The following is a 19,231-nucleotide window of genomic DNA, read 5'->3' on the forward strand; positions in this document are numbered from 1 at the left end:
GTAAATCGAGCTTCCCCGCCCGCTGGAGTGTTTATTGTTCCATGGGACATGTTTCTTAGAATTATTACTCTTCTCCGGGGTGATCCATTTACGTCATTGGAAGGTATGAAGTAGACACAGGGGACCGATGATTGGCCACAATATGCATTTGATGAGTTGATTGGTTTCGTACAACATTTATAGTTTTTTTTCAAATTTTATCTGCTCAAAAATGGCGGCGATTGATCTGTAAACAAAAAGTAATCACAACAGCAACCGACTCTGATAATAATTATAGGTAATTGTTGGTGTAAGTTTTTGCTGGAAATTTTAGGTTTTATAAAGTTGAAAATATTACTTCTTTAAATTTTAATTATTAGGCGAGAAACAAAATGAGAAATGTAACGATTTTTTATATAACATCTTATAAATAATAATGCTCATTTCAATAGCCAGCTAGCTAAGACCATCCTATCCTATAAACCAGATTACACAGCATTATGCTTTTTATTTACAGAAACAGAAACAGAAAAACATGGAGAACCATGTATAACACATCCCATTAAAAACCCTACCTGACCTATATAAACAAATATTTGTGTGAGGTTTTTAAGACAAAAGGTTCATGATTTTTTTACATAAAAACATTTCTGCATAAAACAGTCATACTTGTATATGGAAGCTATAGTAGCAATTTTGGTCTCAGCTGACCATATAAATATGTCTCTGTATTATGATGGAATACTATGTTTTGCCAATCCATGTATATCATGCAGTGCTACCTATTTTGACTATACGGCGGGTTAAAGCAACTTTCTGTTTCGATTTTTACTGGATGTATCTATGCTGTTGATAAACAAACTCATGGTTATATCCTGATTTCGCCAATGCTTCTTTATAAATTGGTACGGATGCGTTAAATACCTCCTATGTATAAAATATATAAATAGCGATTTCTAAGATTTTTGTAAAGGTAGTCAATTTAAGTTGAAATACGGTGACTTTTAATCTTTGTAGCGACAGGTTCTTATTATTTTTCAACCAATTATAATTAATTAATGATTTTTTTTAAACTGAACATCAGATTTGATTACAATTGGCATTTCTCTTTTTGCCAAGCAGAGAGAAAACCTTACTTAATTACTTCTCTTAGGGTAATTGGAAGGCAACTTTATAACTAAGACAATTAATTTTCATCTTTTTTTTATCAGTCAATCATCATTCGCTGCATTTTCAATTGGATTCACTAAAGTTTATTCCCTTAAAATGTAAGTCCAACGTTTCCAAAATTAGTTTTTTCCAAAATAAAGAAAAAAAAAACTAAAAAAAATCTGAAAAATTATTTACAATTTTTTATTTTAATATTGTAAACTTTTATTCATGTTTTAACAACTTATATATGTACAACTTTATCTGTCAAAATACCCTGTTTATATCAGAGCAAAAGGGGTTTTAAATTTAAATATTATAGTAGTAATTCTTAAAGCAATCCATCCATGTATGCTGCACTGTAAACTTAACTAAAGTCGTATTTTAGTATAAACTCATAGTGATCAAGAAATGAATAAATATTTATTGACTAACAATCATAACACTTTGGATTGCAACATAAAGCGAAGTATTCGAACTTGTGCATGTACTTTATTACTTATAATCAGATATCCTATACACTTGCTGTCTTTTAGGGATAGAACATCTTTTTATTATCCTGAAAATGATGTTAAAAAAAACTCAACATTTTTTATTTAATGAGATACTCTTAACAAAGATTTTATGAAATTAACCGCAGAGTTGCTATAAAATCCCTACTTTGTAACCATTGGTTTTACATATGGACAAAATTCAATTAAACTATATAAAGATGTGCTATAATGTTCTTGATTAACAATGACTGAAAATGTACCTACAATGTGTTACGTATGTCACAATAAGGTGACATTTGTACATTAAGTTGGATTAACAATCCATAGTAAAATGTAAGCAAGGTAACTACATCCAAGTATATAATACATCATTTTTTTGTTTTTGTATTTTTTTCACACAGAAAAATATTTCTTATATTGTTTAAGAACTTTTTCTTTGTAGTTTCAAACTGATTTAATGAAATCAAACAGAATTAAAGAAATTTAAAACTTATTAAATCTTATAACCAGAATTTATTGTTTAAGTAAGAAGATTTCTCTTATTATTGATTTTTTACAGGAACGTTAAAGCATAGCTACAATTTCCAAATTCATATTTTATTAATATATAGGTAAAAGATGTACATTCTATAAGCTGTTATAGATTAATTTAATACAGTCATTTACGATAATCCTAATAATAATGAAGTTTGATGTAATCATTGTGTTTATCAACACCTGGTCTTGCTATTATTTGTAGATCATAATATACATAAACAAGATATTATCTTTACATCATATAACCAAATGAATTAGTCATTAATCATTCTCTTTTATAATTTTTTTGAAGTAAAATAGAATATAATTTTTAATATAAAGTAAGTTAGAGAAATACAAGTATGTTTTTATGACTTGTGATTTTTAGAGTATGCCAAGTTTGCCATTTGATCAGGCAACTCTTGAGGAAGTATTGGAGGTGAGAGGTGAGCCATTGTATGAGGAAGAGTTATGGGCCTTGGTAATGGAAGGTGTTAATGCACTGAGAAGTGTTTTATCTAAAGGTCTGTTAGTTTGTTTTTGTTTTATTTTTCACTGTTTTTTTTCAAATAGTATTTCTACGAAAGTACCTATGTGCTATACAAAGTTAGTTTTTATATGAAGAGTTGAATTAGCATTTTGCACGAAAAAAATTAGATATATAACTGATACATTTTTTTACCACATGAGAATATACTAAAATTAGTCTACACCCCTGTTTTAATCAATGTAAATAGCATGTGAAAACTGTTAAATTAAAATACTGTCTTTCATTTTAAATCTTGAGTTAGCTTTTCTCTTTTATTCTCTGTTATCAATTTTAACATGATCAAAGCTAGTTTACTATGAACGCCTTGTTTTATACTTTTTAGGTGAACGTGATGAACGGCTGTACCATCTGGCACATACTTTAAGACCTGACACGATTTTACTTTGTTTAAATGGAAGAATTAGATTTGCAATTACTAAGCATGGTAAAATAACCTTTAAGTTTTCAGTATTCGTAACGATTACTTATGGGCGCTAACATTTAAGGTGTTAAGTTGACTTGTAAATAGTGTGCCTAGTACGTTTCAAGAAAAAGTATTGTAAGCTGTTTTGCTTTGTTTGATTATGATATGTTTATATATTTTTAGTTAAAACTGATCCAAGATTTGTTCCACCTGAAACTTACTCTGAAAAATCGAAGTCAAAGTCGAATATGGAAAAGGTATAAGAAATGTCTACAGATTTAATACAAAATATTTTAAGAAATCGTCATCTTTAATGTGAGAAACAAATGTGCTGCTTTAAAGTTTTTAAATTAAAGACTTTTTGTTTTAGTCAATATGCCTTTATTCGTTGCTGTTGTTGTCTTAGATGCTGATTTACTCTTTGGGCATGGCCGTGTTAAGTGCTGCAGAGAATGGAGAAAGTGTTGTAAGTTTTAAAAATTTTAACTTTTTTCAGCATTAACCCAAAATATATTGAAGATACAGAATCCTTTCCATGCTGTTTTAATAACTTTCATTGTGAAACTATTTTGATACGATTGTTTAAAATATCATTTGCGATACAATGTAAAGGTGTTAATGACAGATTATTAAAACACATTTTAAACAATGTTAAACCAATAAAACCAATTAAACTTGTTAAACATAATATATTTTTTTGTAAAAGGACGTGGAAACATCCCTTCAAAGCCTAAAATTTGCTGCACTTTCTTCAGAAACGATGAGCAGACATCCTTACAGAGCTTAACAATTAATGCACTTTGATCTAGAATGCCCAGAATACATTCTTTTAGCTTAATTGAAGCTTAATGTTGCCATATTTCATTGTAAACAAGAATGCCACCCTACTAAGATTAATTTCTTGTGTTTTGTACTAAAATGAGAAGAAAAATTCTTTGCAAAGCTTTGAAAACTCTGTATTTCGTTCTAAAATAATGAGAAAACGTTTTTGAAGCTTCAATATGGCCATATTCTTCTTAATTAAAAAAAGCGTCTCATCGAAGATTAAATAGCGTCATAATTCTTTCGAAAAGGACGAAAAAACGTCCAACAAAGCATTAAAGTTGGTGTAAAAAAGAAAAAACCTCTGCGAAGCATAAAAGTCACCATACTTCCTTCTGAAATGTTGAAACGAATTATGCTATGTGAAACGATCATACATAAACATAAAAAAATATAGTTTTTAATGTTTTTGTATGATCGAATTTAAAACAAACAGTACAAAATAATTTTGGAAACGATCTTGGAGACAATCCCCATATGGCCATAACTCAAAAGTACCCCTTAAATTTCTATGAAACACTTATAATTGGGAAAATTTAAAGCTTTCGTTAGAATTATCCTTAAAACTTGAAACTTACACAATTTATTTAATCAAGAAAAATGATTCTGCAAAGTTTGGACACTGTTTAGGCAATTTTGATTTTTATGCAAGTAAAGTTATAATGTGTCATTTTTCAATTCGAATAGGACAACAGTTAATATGTGAAAATGTTTCCTGATTTCTAATAAGCAACATGTTATCAACAAAAAACGAACTGCTTAAGAGCTTTATTAACGCATTAAAAACCAAATTATGAGAATCAAGAAATATATTAGAGCCTGGGCGAGTTGGCTAAGTGTTGGCCCGATTGACAAGTCAGCTGATTGAAAAAATTGCATAATTTATGGGAAAAGTCAACCCGGGACAAAACCTACAGTGTTGCCCAGTTGAAACAAAAGGCATTTCATTTTTTAATAATGGCAGATGCAAGATGTAAACAAACAAGCAAAATTAAAACAAAATTATCATTTAGGGAGTTTATAATCTACTCCACAAGTTCTAAAGTCTAATTAAACTTCTAGGCTGCTGCTTTGCTTGCTATTATTGTTTTTCTTCTGTTTTGGATTGCAAAACGAATGCTTTTCTTTTTCAACCTGGCACCTGGTCTTGGCAAAGTGACATTAAATGAACCTAGCCAACCCACCTAACCAACCCGTCACGGGTTAAAAAAATGCGCCTGGTTGACTCACCTCATATAATGTCAAGTGTTTTTTAGTAGTGATCTGCCATTGTGCCAAGCTGTTTAATTTTATCATACTGAGCATGTGGGGAGCCCACTCCCCTCATATATTCAGGCTCTTAGACTTAGTGGTATCAGTTTTTAGATAAGTACTGTGTTTGCAAATCCTACCAAATCGGATTTATTCACTTTCAATTTTTAAAAAACTTGTGTAATTTTGGTGGAACATGTCCAGCACCTGAAAATAGCAAATTTTATCAAATGCGTTTTAGAGCTTTTAAGATTGAAAAGTCGTGTGAAAGTGAAAATCACTTTTTTGTTGAAAGCCTAGTCACGTGAGTATGTTTATACAGCTGGATCATATAAGGTATAAATATTTTACTGCCAGGGGCAACTGGATTGATACTGAAGCAGTAGAAAAAATAGCTTTTTATTACAATAGGTCTTTCTGGGCAACTGGGTTGATAATGAAATGGAAGCTTTTTAGTTATTCCTATAAAAGAACCAAACTTTTTGTAACTTCGAATGTGTAGTTTAATCTACAATCTTTTGAATATTTAGGATTATGTGATTTTTTATAAGAAAAATTGTTTTATTTTTTTAAATAATATTGTGCTAATTATTATCACACTTATGTCCAAGATTTAACATCTAAATCACTGAAAGAATTCAAACATTAAAAAAAATGAAAATTAAGAAACTTCCTTTTCTGAAAAGGCATCAAAACTTCGGCCGCTTTCCTTTCCATGTCTTTTTTGTTTGGGGTCTGCAATTTTTTTAGATCTGACACTTCAGTGCAATGGCTTCATAAACAATCAATTCATGTCCTGAAGACATTTTTATTAGAAGTATTTGTTTTAAAATTATGTACAAAATGATTCGTCTTTTTTTTTCTTTCACACATTGATTTATGAATTTTGAAAAACAACTTAATGAGTATTAATTAATACACACCTTGCATTAATGCAATACTGGCATGACTTGGTGTAGTAAGGTATATATAGTTCTAAAAATTTGAAGTTTTGTTATAAATTTGTCAGAAGTGCCATTGAAACTTGCTAAATGAAAAACCAATCCATTTTTTTTATATATACACATGAAAGCATTATAAATTTATAAGGAGCATTTTTACACCAGTTATTACATCCTCTTATAGAAATTCCAACTTGACAGAAATCTAGATGCACTTCTTTGCAACATGGTTGAAGATATCTACTATATGCGATCAAGTATCTCTGAAATAATTCAAGTATGTTATATTTTTGTCTGTTCTTGTATTCATCTTCTTAATTTTGAGCTGCAGCGTTATATAATTTTTTAGTCTAATAAATATATATTTTATAAGGTTTTATAGAATCCATACTATATCAAAAGAATAATCTAAATTTTGCCAAAAAAAACAAAAAAAAATCTTTGCTTAATAAGACAAAAAGTATCGAAATATTAAAGGTGTTCATTGTTCTTTATTAACTTCAAGAAATGCAAAGGTTGACAGAAAAAGAAACTAAAAGAAAAGAAAATATTTTGAAGCACCCACTTTAAAAACAAGATATTAAAAACTAATATTTCTGAAAAAGCCATTCTAAATAGCTCAAGGTATTTAACAATTTTTATTTTGGTCTGACAGAGTGTTTTTGTTGGACCATTATTATACAGCCTGCATTATTTAAAAAAAAAACATGTTATAAAAATAACCTTACACTCAGGTGAGATGCTTTCTTAATAATTGATAACCTTACTCATTAATCCTTGAACAACGGATTTAAACTAATGTGTCTGCTACCTCAAAACATTAACTAATTTAATACCAGCCCCATGGGTCTATTTTTAATAGCTTTTTGTTTTAGATGAGGTATTGACTAGAAAAATTATGACTTTACCTATTACAAGAATTTTAGAAAGTTTTATTACTGTTACTAAAATGAAAGTGATAATTTTTTTTATTTTGTTTGTGAAAACATTTTTTCATTTTATTTTTTTATTTTACATTATAAATTAGGCAAATATAAAGTAAAAGATGAAGAAATTGGAAAAGGCAGTTTTTAGAGAAAATGATGACATCAGCAAGAAAAAATAGTCTTAGTAACGTTTTTAGTAATGCTTAGTAACTGTGGCACATTTTATAGTCCTTTCCTAAATTTAATGCAAGTGGTAAAATTATGACCCCCTTAAAAATGAAACTGAAAGCTGACTATTAAATGTTTTATTTTTTTTTTCTTAGGTATGTCTTGAACATATTGATTCTACTACTTGTTATATAAAAATCAAAAGTATGGCTGCAGAAATTGTTGGTCCTTATGGCTTGGAGGTATGATGGTGTTAATGTTTACTGGTTTTAGGGTGACCAGCAGATATAGATAAGATACCCAAATATCTGGATAAAACATTAACATTTAAACAGGCAGTAAAATTGGGCATTATCCACATATATGTATATATTACTAAATCAAGTACCTTAGATGTTGATATCAAGCATCTAACCTTCCTCTGCTTTATAAATGGTTGCAACAGCGTTTCTTTCATTATGTTTGATCAACCATTTTAATTCAACTAGCCCATAAGCCTATGGAAAAATTCAATTAGGCAGAAGAACAATGAAAGAGATATGTCGTTTGTATTTTGATGATGTCTGCATATACACCAAAAATCATTTTAGAATTTTTATCTATTTTGTCTTTATTTATTTTTTTTTTCTATTTTGTTTGTTTTGTTTATTTTGTTGAGCTTAAAACGCTGTTCAAGATGATGTATGGAATCGTGTGTTTTAGACAAATGTTTAAAAAGATTTTGGTGTTTAAAGGTTTTTGATGATATCATTATCCTGTTTGTTCCAAAATAGGTTGACACAGCTTTAGGATATTAGGATGGGACTGAAATAGGATATCCTGCTATTTCAGTCTCAGGTGGTTCCTAGTTATCCATTTCCAAGCTATTATGCCTAAATTTAAAAGTGCAATGCAATGGTTTCACTAATGATAATTAACTATAATAAGTATATGATAAGTATGTCAAACTAATGTATTAATGTCATCAAACAAACAATATCCTCTTTGCAAGAGTGACAGATACACACAGTGTTTTATTAAAGAGACTAGTCGATAAGCCTATGGTAAATATCCAGTTCAGCAAAAGAACAATTTAAAATATCTGTCATTATATTTTTCACTGATCGTCTGTAACAACGATTTATAGAAGATTCTTTTTTCATGTTTTTGCGATTTTATTATCCATTTTTATTTTAGCTGACAAAGTGTTTACACTTGTCTAAAACAAAAAATGCTTTTATACTTTGATGTTCTGAAAGATCAAAAGATGTATTATCATTGCAACTTGCACAAAAAAAGAGTTGTTAGAAACTTTATTTGAACATATTATTTAGTATTCGTTATGTATTAATACTTTTATTATGTTTAAAAAGTGTTTTTAGCATGGGACTTAAAAATGACCTTTTTTATTTGTTTAAAGTTATTGTGGTACTTCATTCGTGTGACAATTATTTTATTGTCGTAGTTCTGCCATCTTACATCCTGAGAAAGACAAAAATTTAATTAAAACTTGCTGTCACCATTTTGAATTCCTAGTAGTACTAATACTAATAAGTACTAATTTTCAGACCTTCAGGCTGTCAAGTAGATTGTTCCATATTGCGGACATCGTGGAAAGTTCAGCTACTGTTTACTTGTTTACTTGGATTACATTTGCAACCTACTGTTGTTAAGTGATTCTGTTTGGCCATATCAAGAAATACTATATTCAGGATTGTAGCTAGAACACACAGTGATTTTGGTCTATTGTGTGTATTTTGTGCATGTTTAGCACAAATGGGTACCTAGAGAACATGCAGCAATAAAAAGATATTTTTGGAATTTATAATTCAAAATATTTAAAATTAAAAGACACTACTTTTTTTTCTTTTTTTTAGCCATTAACAGCCAACACAGAATTGATCCTTCCCCAAATACCCACAAAATCTTTGACGAATGGAGATAACAAGGAAAATTACCCATTCGATCCTGGTCCAATGTCACACATACAACCTATGGAAGCCTTGAAACCAGTCACTTCATCCAAAGAAAAGGGAATAACCATAGACATAACTGGTATATAAATACTCTATTGAGTTCATAGTGATTATAATGCTAAAATAACATTGACGTAGTTGTGTTCTTTTTCTAAAATAGAATTAAATTTGAAAAATCAGAAGCATGTTGCTAGACTATATCTTGTTTCTTGATTTATCATGGTTTATTTCTGTTTTTAGATCATGGTGGTCGACCAATGCTAAATTCACTTGACCAAAACTCTTGGGACATCCCAAAACAACAAGCAAACTCCCCTTCCACAAGACATCCTTTGTCACCAAGATCACTGAACATGGACGGTGGGAGAATGACAAACTTTTCAAAACCTGATGTGGTTGGGGCACCTGAGCAGCTGCTAGAATCAAAAGCCTGGTCACCAACTTATTCTAGTCCTGACTTTAAAGTTCTAATGGATTTAGAACATAAAAAGCTTGCTGAAGACGGGTATACCAGAGATGTACCTAGGATGATTTCTCCAAGCAAAAACTATAGAAGTATGCCAGCATTAAATAACATGGCAGAACAACAATCACCACCTTTGAATCACCAATATAAACACAAAATAAAGGGTAAATTGTTTTACTGATTTAAGTTTTATGTAAGCACTTTGATCCAATACAAAAAAAGGAAAAGAAAGAAAAATATACTTTTTCTGTGTCAAAATACACTTTAATTAGATGGTGCGCTGTTGCGGTTTCATACGTAACAATATTATTACCAGTTAGGGTATACTGTATGAATAATAAGAAAAAATTAAATACAATTTGAAAGTAATATATCTAAACCTTTGTTCACTTAAAATTAAAAAAAAAAATATCACATTTTACTTTATATTTTGATTCTCAAATCATATTCCAATAAAAGTTACTGTTTTTCATTAGAAACACCAGTGGGATTACCCCGTTACAAAAGTGCCAGTTTTATAGCAGATTCTACATCCGTTCATACACCCACCAGTCAGTATTCATCCCAAATTTCATTAACACATGGTGCATATGTATTGGATGCAGATTCCAATTGGGGACAAACTTTAAAAAGGTTGATACAATTTGATAGTATAGCTTTTGGTAAAGTCACATTAAGTTTTTTATGTCGTTTTTTAAAGTACGTAGTATGAATAGTAGGGAGAGAAAATCTTTAATTGCTCATGCCTTGAAAATAAAATACAGAGAAAAATACAATGTGATTTTTAATTAATGGTTACTAATTTTTCTTTAGGTTTGGTAGTGGCAGTACAATATCTCAATACTCAGATGATGGCTCAAAATATTTTACAACTTTGCAGCCACAACAATATCGACCAATCGAGTTGGTGAGATAATTATTTTACAACACTAGATCGTTTTTTAGAAATTAGATTGTTTTTTTTAATGGCTAATAAATGTATCTGGTAATTGTTTTCCAGCCCCACTTAGGTCCTGAGTTTATTCGAATATCTGCAGATCCGGACACTGCTTTCGTTGACATAACACCAGTAGGTTCTCTTTTTCTGTTTGCGTAATTTTTTGACTATCATTAAATGTGAAATTTTTCATGCATTATTGTTGTGTTCCCAGATGTAATTTTTGTTACTGTTGCAGTGTTTTTTTTTCTTGTTACAGCCTCGTTTAGGACCATTGCCAAAAGGTACACGTCCAGTATCAGTTTTTCTCCCTAACACACAAAAAGTGCAAACTAATGTCCAGGTGAGGAGTAAATTTTTAGATTATGTATTTTTGAAATAGCTGCATGCTCTATATTGTTTAATTACCTTCTCTTATTTGCCAAAACTATTTGATTTTTTCTTATTATTTTAAAGAAATACTATGAAATGGTATACAGGAATTTCAAAGTAATAAAAAATATTTTTGGTGCCATGAAAGCTGTTCAGACAGGCGTATACTTCATAAAAGTAAAAATTCTTTATTTTTTTCCAGGTGAATTCTAAGGGAAAGGAGTTATTTGATCAAATTGTTGTCTATTTGGGTTTAAAGGAAACCGTTTATTTTGGTTTAACAGAAATCAAAGGTTTGTAATTGTTAAAAGATAAAACCCATAATCAAACCGATATGTATTACGTTTTTTGTTGATTACTTAAATGTTTTGTAGTATATAGAAATATTTTTTATCATGTCTATACAATCAGTATATTTTTAAAATAATTGTTTCATTTTTAAATATTACCACACAGTTAATTCCAGTCTAAGAAACCCACACATAATAGAGTTTTAAAAGAAAAATTACTTTAAAATTGTCAAAGCAATTGTGTGACATTTTATTAACTTCATTTGGATCTTGGATGAAAAAGTAAATTTAATTGACTGTAATAATACTATTTTTCTAATACGATTTTTTTTGCTATTTCTAGATGAAGAACATCTCTTCCTGGACTTAGACACAAAATTATCAAAGCATGCCCCTGCTGGCTGGAAGGATGAGGTACAAAATTATTCCTGCTGAAAGTGTTAATGATTGTCTTTCCCATATAAGTGCTGATATTGTAGTTCTTAGCTTATTTAACTTGTAGGGAGTTGTTATCTAGCCTTATAGCAGTTTGCATGACAGTTAAAAAAGCAAATTGGAGCTACTTCTTATGTAGCTCTAGTGGGTAACATAAAGATGCTAAACCTTAGTGTGTATGAAACACTTAGATATACTGTTAAAATCAAGCAAAGAGAGTAGAACATTATGAGAAGTACTCTTCATGTTGTAGAAAGAGGATAAACTGGGCTTGACATGAACATGAACCATATAAGTCTTTACTTAGCCACCAATGGCAACTAGAATTTTTGGAAACCCTAAAAAGGTACAAAAACAGGCAAGAATTTCAAGGGTTAAAGTTGAAGTTTATAAGAATCACATTTATATGATGATTGTGTTTGAAGTACCTGATAGTTATTTCATTAATAATTTATTAATCATATTTATTAGAATCCAAAAAAGAGGAAGATAGAATTCATATTGCATTTTAAAGTCAAGTTCTTTGTGGAGAACCCAAGTACTCTCAAGTATGTATTTTCATGTTATTGCTATTGTTTTTTAATGTTCTGCTGTGAATTTTTAATAATTGGACAAGAAGAGCTCTCTTTGTATTTACAGGATTATTATTCAAGGCCATACTGTTTTATTTTGGGTCTAAATGAGTAAAAAGGTTGAATAAAAAAATCCCTAACTCGTTTTTTACCTTTCATATTTGTAATAATGATTACATAACATTTTAATGCAAATTCACTCTTGCAAACCACGAAACTAATGTAACTGTGCAGAAATAAAAATTTAAAAACACGAATCAACACATCATCAAATAAAACTCGTTTTGTATCGAGTATTTAAAGTTATTCAGTTATATTTTCTTGATTTATTGAAAGCCTTTAATAGAACATGTACATGGACATATGCACAAAAGTATACTTTAAATGATCCTTTGTTATGATTTTGGCATCAATGTGTCCATATAAAATAAAATCTTAATAATTAATGGCTTTTCTTAATTTTTGCAAGCATGTAACTAAAGCATAAAATCTTCTAATGTTCCCACTTAGACACAACTTAACTGCACATTTATACTACATCCAACTCCGTCAAGATCTGTTGAGTGGGTATACCCATTGTCCAGATGAAACCTTATTGCTGTTAACATCGTATGCTCTTCAAGCTGAGTATGGACCATTTGAACCAGAATATCATGGAACAGAATATTTTCGAATTGAAAGTTATTTACCTGGTCGAGTATGTTTTACTACTGCTAGTATTTATGATGTCTATAAAATTAAAGTACCTCTGATGGTCTTTCTGAATAAGAAAATAAGACAAGAGAAGGGTTAAAACAGCTAAGAAGTAAAATGATTCACATATAGATCTCATTATACTATTTTTTTTGTTTGTTCCAGTCATATTTTATCTTGTTTTATTGTTTTCAACACAGCTTTGTTGATATCAATATGCAGTTTAAAACAATTTGACGTTTATGCAAAGGCTCTTTTAACTTTTAAATTACTTTGATCTCTTCAAAAAAAAAATTCTCGTTTAATTCAGGTTTTAAGCCGTATGAGTCGATTAGAATTACTTCGAAAACTACCATTAATGCATCAATCTCACAATGCCTTGGAGAGTCATGCAGCTGAAGCTGGTTTTTTAGAGGAGGCCAAAAAGTTGCCTGAGTATGGTGTCATCTTTCATAAAGTGTCAAGAGTAAGCAACTTGTTTTTTTGTCTGTGATATCTAAATTTTTTTTAAAAAAGGGTACACACAAATATAGGTTTACGCTTACACAGACTTGGTCTCAATCAGCATCTATGGATACGAAAGTTGTTTCGCTTTCTACTTTTTGTTGACTGACTTTGACCGTTTTGATCAAATTGAGCATTTTTGTTATACTGAAAACTTGCCTGTTGTTATCATTATGTAAAATAACAATTTTTTTTTAAATTTATTGAAATAAGATAACTTTATCTTATTTTACTGATCTGAGATAACTTTCATTCTTTTTCAGTCAAAGAAGATAGAAACAGACATTGTATGGCTTGGTATATGTGTCAAAGGAATTATTATATTAGAGGTAAATCAATATGTTTAAGTAACTTATGTGTAAGTAGCGGATAAAATGTAAAAGAAATTGGTTGTGTTGTATATTTATAATTTTAGCCTAAAGGTAAACAAAGGGCTGCAGTTCATAAACAAGAATGGAACTTGATAAAAGAATTCAATTTTGAGGTATGATTGTTCTTACTTCATAAAGCATGTAATGGATATGGGCATTAAAATAAGCCTGTTGTTTTAAAAAATAAACGAAGAAAAACGTGGTAAAATTATGATCATGTGTAGCATTGATGTCAAAAGTACCCAAAATCTAATCGTGACAGAATTGTTCTTAGCAAATAATTATGATTACCATAAAAGCTAATTTAAGAAACTGATTTTGGAATAATTATTTTTTTAACCGGTAAAATGTAGGTGCAATTAAATGTACTAAAGAGAGGCCTTTTCAGCGGGAGTGATAAACCTGTTTTTTGGAATTTGCTGTTGTATAGAACAATTTTATGCTAAAATATAACACTAATATTTTGTAGAGTGTTTTATATACGTGAAAAGTTACCATTTGATTTTTAGAAAAAGAAATTTTTAATCAAACCAAAAAATCCGGAAGAACATCCTAAAATGGTTTTCTACACAAATCATTATCGAAGGTATGTTGGTCTGTGTTTTTTTTTTAATGTTAGTTCTGGTTAGCGCACACCGATCATAAATTTTTGTAACACTTGTTTGGTTTTAGATCAAAATATTTATTCAAGATGTGCCAATCATTCCATCGTTTTCAGATTTTTAACGAAACTAGAGCATCCAGCAAACCTACAATGCAAGGTACATAATCATATCTCATATGCGGACTTACTGTAGTGTGATACTTAAGGAATACCTTTTAGACTTTGTGCTTAAGCAACACGTAAATAATGCAAGAAGGGGGAATGGTGCCTAAAATAGCAAGGAACTGTAATTCAAATAGCAAGTTTTCATGAGGTTGTTAAGAACATTATTATTGTTAAATTTTCTTACATCCTATTTTAGGCTCTCTAGTAAAAAAAGACGTGAAGGAAAGTAAACAATATTTTGAAGACAAAAAAGCAGGTATTGTATTGTACAATTATTCAGAGAATATTGGGACAAGACTGCACAAAAAATCTTGTTTCGATTGCAATTCTCCACAATATGTTTGATGTATATTTGTGAGTTGCAGGTTGGTTTGCATTTTTTGAAAAGATGTTTAAAATTTCAGCACCTATTATGACCTAGTATAAAGACAAAGGTAACAACAACTTTAATGATAACCTTATCTATATTTTTCAGATGTGAACCAACAACAGAATAATGACAGAGAAAAAAAAATTGTCTTGGTAAACTTGCGAAAGACTTCAAAGGAAGGGTTAGGGATAACAATAGTTGGCGGTGAAGATTCTAATCGAATATCTCAAGGAATATTTATAAAGAAAATAAAGCCTGGAAGTTTATGTGCTAAGGATGAAAGATTAAATGAAGGTATATGGCCTAACTCTCTCTGTATACACATGCTTTAACCCTATTTATATTGGGGGAGATTCCACCACCAGCCCAACTTTTTTATAACTCCTAAAATATTGCTCAAACAGGTTAAAACCTGGTTAATTTCAACATTTTTCTATTTGGTAACTTTTGATGAAAAAAAAAATTTTAAATATCGTTTTGTGACTTGCTATGGTAATCGTATTGCTAAATGTGGTCCTAACCTTTTTAACAATGTTTTTATTCACCGTTTGTATTTGTCATGTAAATTATAGCGGGTGATGACCTAGGAACCATTTTGCAAACAAAATTCATGTGCAAACCAATCGACTCCTTGAATAATATGAATATTATCATGTTATGAGCAAGCGAGTTTATTCTATGCTATGTTTCGACAGCTACAGCTGTCATCGACGGGCAATGATCGTAATCATCTTTGGCTATTTATTATTTGAAGAGATAATTGAAGGATCGAAATTAACCAATCAGATCACAGCAATTAAAGTAACTTTTTTCACGGACCCAGATGGAAGCAATAAATTGATTAAAATCTTTCCTTTTTCTAAAAGTTCGCTTTATGTTACGTTTCAAAAATCGAGCCCTTGTGGTCAGCAGCGAAAACACAGCAAAATTGCTGAAATTATCAAATTTTAATCCTTAATCAATTTTTTTAATGCTGTTTAAGGTGGTTTAACCCGCCCGGGGAATTCGATGCCATATAGGCCAGTATGAATAGCGTTAATGACTTATGAACATGTTTGTTTATGCTTGTTTATCATAAAAAATTAGGTAAAATCGTAGCTTCATTAACAAAGAGGTTAACTTTTTGTTGCTTTCAAAATGATAAAAAAAAAACATTCTAAAGTTATCAACAAAAAGCATGCAAAATTGGGCATTTTTTTAATCATAGAATTAATATTTACCCTTTATTTAAAATCATTTTGTCATTTTTGTAAATTTGCAATCCTGATAGCAACCCAAATATCCTAATAGATTTTGATACCGATGAACCAGTACCATCTCAGACGCTTAAAAATATGTTTCATTTGTCAAAATGAATTTAAAGTGGTTTAATTGGCTGCCAGAGAAAAACTGCCTTTTTTGCTCTCGTAGTCTGATATCCTAAAAGAACTCTGGATTGATCAAAATTGTTAAGACATGAAAATGTGGTAAAAAAACATGTTAATTACTAATTCAGTAGATGTGGTATTCTACAATTTCAGTATAATGTTGTCTAGCGGTAATCAGTATTAGTATTGTTGAAAATCCTTCTTATTTTCACTTGTGTTAATAAAAGTGACCACTTAGCCAACTGAAGAATTTTCATGCAAATCTTAGGTGACAAAATCATATCTGTTAATGGCCATAGTTTGGAAACTGCGTCCCACGATGAAGCAGTTAACGTTTTGCGCAATGCTGGAAACGAAATTGAACTCATAGTGTCAAAGATGGTGGGAAATGCCAGTATTTTAGGTATGGCAGCATTGCGTTTTTTCCATATTATTCTTATGTATTATGACTGTAAGCAATGCCAACTACACACAACAAAATGTTGTAAAAGTGTCGGAACTTTTAGGTCTTAATGTTAACCTCTTGAACTGCAACGAGGTTCAGTTTTCTTGGCAGGCATTTTGTTCTCATTAGATCAGAAAATTGACTGATCAAATTCATTTTTTAATCATGAAAAATGTTTTTTTTCAATCCTTTAAATATTCCTAACCAGATGTGACTGGTTTATCACCAACTATGAACCATTTACAATTAATCCGAGAAGACCAACAGAAATGGACAAGTACACAAAAGTCTGAACATCATGCCAATTTAAAAGAAAAATTATCAGGAATTGATTTTATTGATGATGACGATGAGGAGGAGGATCAATTTAGTGAACGCCCAATTGATGGTAAATATGTTTTTTTTTTAAAAAAATAAAAATAATTCGAGTATAATTATTACAAAGAAGGTAAACATGGAATACTTAGGGAGTTGTTTTTACCTAAGAACCTAAATAACTGTTTTTACGTTTTTACTTTTTTCTCACAGCTGCGAAATAGATAAATAAATGTGCATATTTTACATGACCCTGTATATTATTTCCAGGAGGGGCCATGTCAGGGAGTCCTGGAGGTCAATTAAGATTTTTTGGAGAAAATTGGAAACATTTTTTAACCTCTCAGTTCTTGAGCGAGAGCTTTTTTATTCATTTGAAAAGTCTATAGAATCTAAAAATTATTTTTATTTTTTGACTGTTATTGAGGACTATATATCATATCATCAGAGTTGGATGACTGGTGTAATATGTTGAATTATATAACCTAAAAACACACGTACTCTTGTGGGACTATTGTTCCCATCATCATGTTACAGTTGCCTGCAAGCACATATCGTGAACAAAAAAACAATTATATGGTTATGTAAATATATAAATTGTTTCTGGTAAAATACGCTGCTGATATATTAAACATTATAAAACCATAGAAGTAAGTAATAAAAATGACGTAGAAACATGTGATAGAGTAACACATGATATGGAGGTATGTTAAGATGAACGTAAAAGCTTAATGTATATTTATGAACCATACTGTCTAATAATCAATTTATTTTTTAACACAGTTCCAAACACAAAGAAAGTACCAAAAGACAACACTGTTGTCAAAGATGTTGCACCAAGAGAAAGTTCACACACTCGAAATGAAAGATCTGCTGATCAAGCGGGTAGTCCAAGAGGGATGTTTTTGGTAAACGATGTTGAAATCAATCATGATGAGGATTCTTTGTATAGTGAAACTGAAGACAGCTTTTCAGAACAAAATACTACTTTAAAAAGGTTTGGGGGTTTTGAAGAGTTAGACAAAATTGATAGTCTTGATCAACCAAATTTTTTTCACAATGTGTTCAAGAAGAATTCTGTAGAAAAAGAGAACAATCTTCGCCAGCACGAAGTTGATGTTGTGCAAAGTGTACCAGGCAACCATGTGGGAGTTGATATGAACGAAACCATTGAAGATATAGAAGTTGAGATTCGAAGAGAAAAAGGATCGTATGGATTCAGCGTAATGGTAAATCCTCTGCAAAATGTTTGGGGGAAAAAACGGCCACCCTTTTTCAAATTATATTTGTAAAATTTGTAAACTTGAAAACATTCTTGCTTAGATACATTGTGGAGCTGCGTTAATAGTATGAATTTTCTTTCCAGCCAGTTTTCAGTTCGAACAGTAATTTTGCGACATAAGAATACAATCCTTCTTTTTACATAATCTTTGTGAATTTACTGCATCTTTTTGCTTTGTTTTTCTGTGAGAAAAAGTTGCTGTTTATCAAAGATGCAACCTTTCTAATTCATGTCTGCGCTCCCCAAAAGTTCACAGCAGACTCTATTTATTTATTTATTGGGGGATTTTAAAAACATTTTTGTTAAGAGAATAGTGTTGAGGTTAGACTCAAGATTCTAGCGATTGGTTTGTAGAACATTATAAAAACATTTACATTTAGCCCAAAAAATTGTCTCTTGTATTTGTTTTGATAAAACCTTTTTCTCATAGGGCGGAATAGAAAGTTCTCTGCCACTTGGTGGTATCTACATACGATCTTTACAAAATAATGGAACAGCAAAAGCTACTAGCAAAATCAGGACGGGTGATCGTTTATTGTCTATAAATGGTGTATCCTTGGAACATGTTTCTCATAAAGAGGTACTTTTAACCACTAGGGAATTTATTTTACCTGTTAATGACTACTGTTAAAAATTTTCTTTAAATTTTAAAAAAAGCTATACCTGTGCCTACTAGAATTTTGCGATTTAAAAGGTCAGAGTATTCTGTCTTTTATAATATGGTCATTTCGCTTATATTATTATCCAAAACTACTGGAGTTTATATTATTAATTTTTATAAGCAATACATAATTGCATGGTTTCTTCCAATAAAATAACTAATTAGCTCTGTATTTTTATGTTGTAAAACTTAGTGTCTTTAATTTTCAAATAAGACAAAGTTACCCCT

General features: G+C 30.2%; 2 protein-coding genes across 4 annotated transcripts in view; both read left to right on the forward strand.

Moving 5' to 3' along the window:
- Positions 1–157: 157 nt before the first annotated feature.
- Positions 158–19,231, forward strand: part of LOC130645127 (tyrosine-protein phosphatase non-receptor type 13-like) — a 30,013-nt gene continuing 10,939 nt past the window's right edge. For 2 of the 3 annotated variants that reach the window (XM_057451004.1, XM_057451006.1), the window contains exons 1-28: positions 158–277; positions 2,527–2,662; positions 3,011–3,112; positions 3,275–3,348; positions 3,498–3,557; positions 6,290–6,382; positions 7,355–7,441; positions 9,056–9,233; positions 9,395–9,784; positions 10,097–10,253; positions 10,434–10,527; positions 10,621–10,689; positions 10,817–10,900; positions 11,132–11,222; positions 11,563–11,633; positions 12,126–12,202; positions 12,737–12,923; positions 13,230–13,385; positions 13,687–13,752; positions 13,839–13,907; positions 14,304–14,380; positions 14,467–14,555; positions 14,760–14,819; positions 15,039–15,227; positions 16,569–16,703; positions 16,954–17,133; positions 17,844–18,289; positions 18,773–18,922. In XM_057451004.1, coding sequence (XP_057306987.1) covers positions 2,530–2,662; positions 3,011–3,112; positions 3,275–3,348; positions 3,498–3,557; positions 6,290–6,382; positions 7,355–7,441; positions 9,056–9,233; positions 9,395–9,784; positions 10,097–10,253; positions 10,434–10,527; positions 10,621–10,689; positions 10,817–10,900; positions 11,132–11,222; positions 11,563–11,633; positions 12,126–12,202; positions 12,737–12,923; positions 13,230–13,385; positions 13,687–13,752; positions 13,839–13,907; positions 14,304–14,380; positions 14,467–14,555; positions 14,760–14,819; positions 15,039–15,227; positions 16,569–16,703; positions 16,954–17,133; positions 17,844–18,289; positions 18,773–18,922 — 3,564 coding nt within the window. In that variant the 5' untranslated portion in view covers positions 158–277; positions 2,527–2,529. Of the gene's footprint in view, positions 278–1,871; positions 2,147–2,526; positions 2,663–3,010; positions 3,113–3,274; positions 3,349–3,497; positions 3,558–6,289; positions 6,383–7,354; positions 7,442–9,055; positions 9,234–9,394; positions 9,785–10,096; positions 10,254–10,433; positions 10,528–10,620; positions 10,690–10,816; positions 10,901–11,131; positions 11,223–11,562; positions 11,634–12,125; positions 12,203–12,736; positions 12,924–13,229; positions 13,386–13,686; positions 13,753–13,838; positions 13,908–14,303; positions 14,381–14,466; positions 14,556–14,759; positions 14,820–15,038; positions 15,228–16,568; positions 16,704–16,953; positions 17,134–17,843; positions 18,290–18,772; positions 18,923–19,231 lie in introns of those variants that run through there. The other variant, XM_057451005.1, reaches the window with a different exon arrangement.
- The window catches only part of LOC130645128 (macoilin-1-like), a 30,112-nt gene continuing 21,519 nt past the window's right edge, over positions 10,639–19,231 (forward strand). Inside the window, exon 1 of the mRNA XM_057451007.1 lies at positions 10,639–10,642. The gene's annotated coding sequence lies outside the window, so the exon portion shown is untranslated. The remainder of the gene's footprint in view (positions 10,643–19,231) is intronic.

Source organism: Hydractinia symbiolongicarpus, chromosome 5 (assembly GCF_029227915.1).
Source record: "Hydractinia symbiolongicarpus strain clone_291-10 chromosome 5, HSymV2.1, whole genome shotgun sequence".
Classification (NCBI taxonomy): Eukaryota; Metazoa; Cnidaria; class Hydrozoa; order Anthoathecata; family Hydractiniidae; genus Hydractinia; species Hydractinia symbiolongicarpus.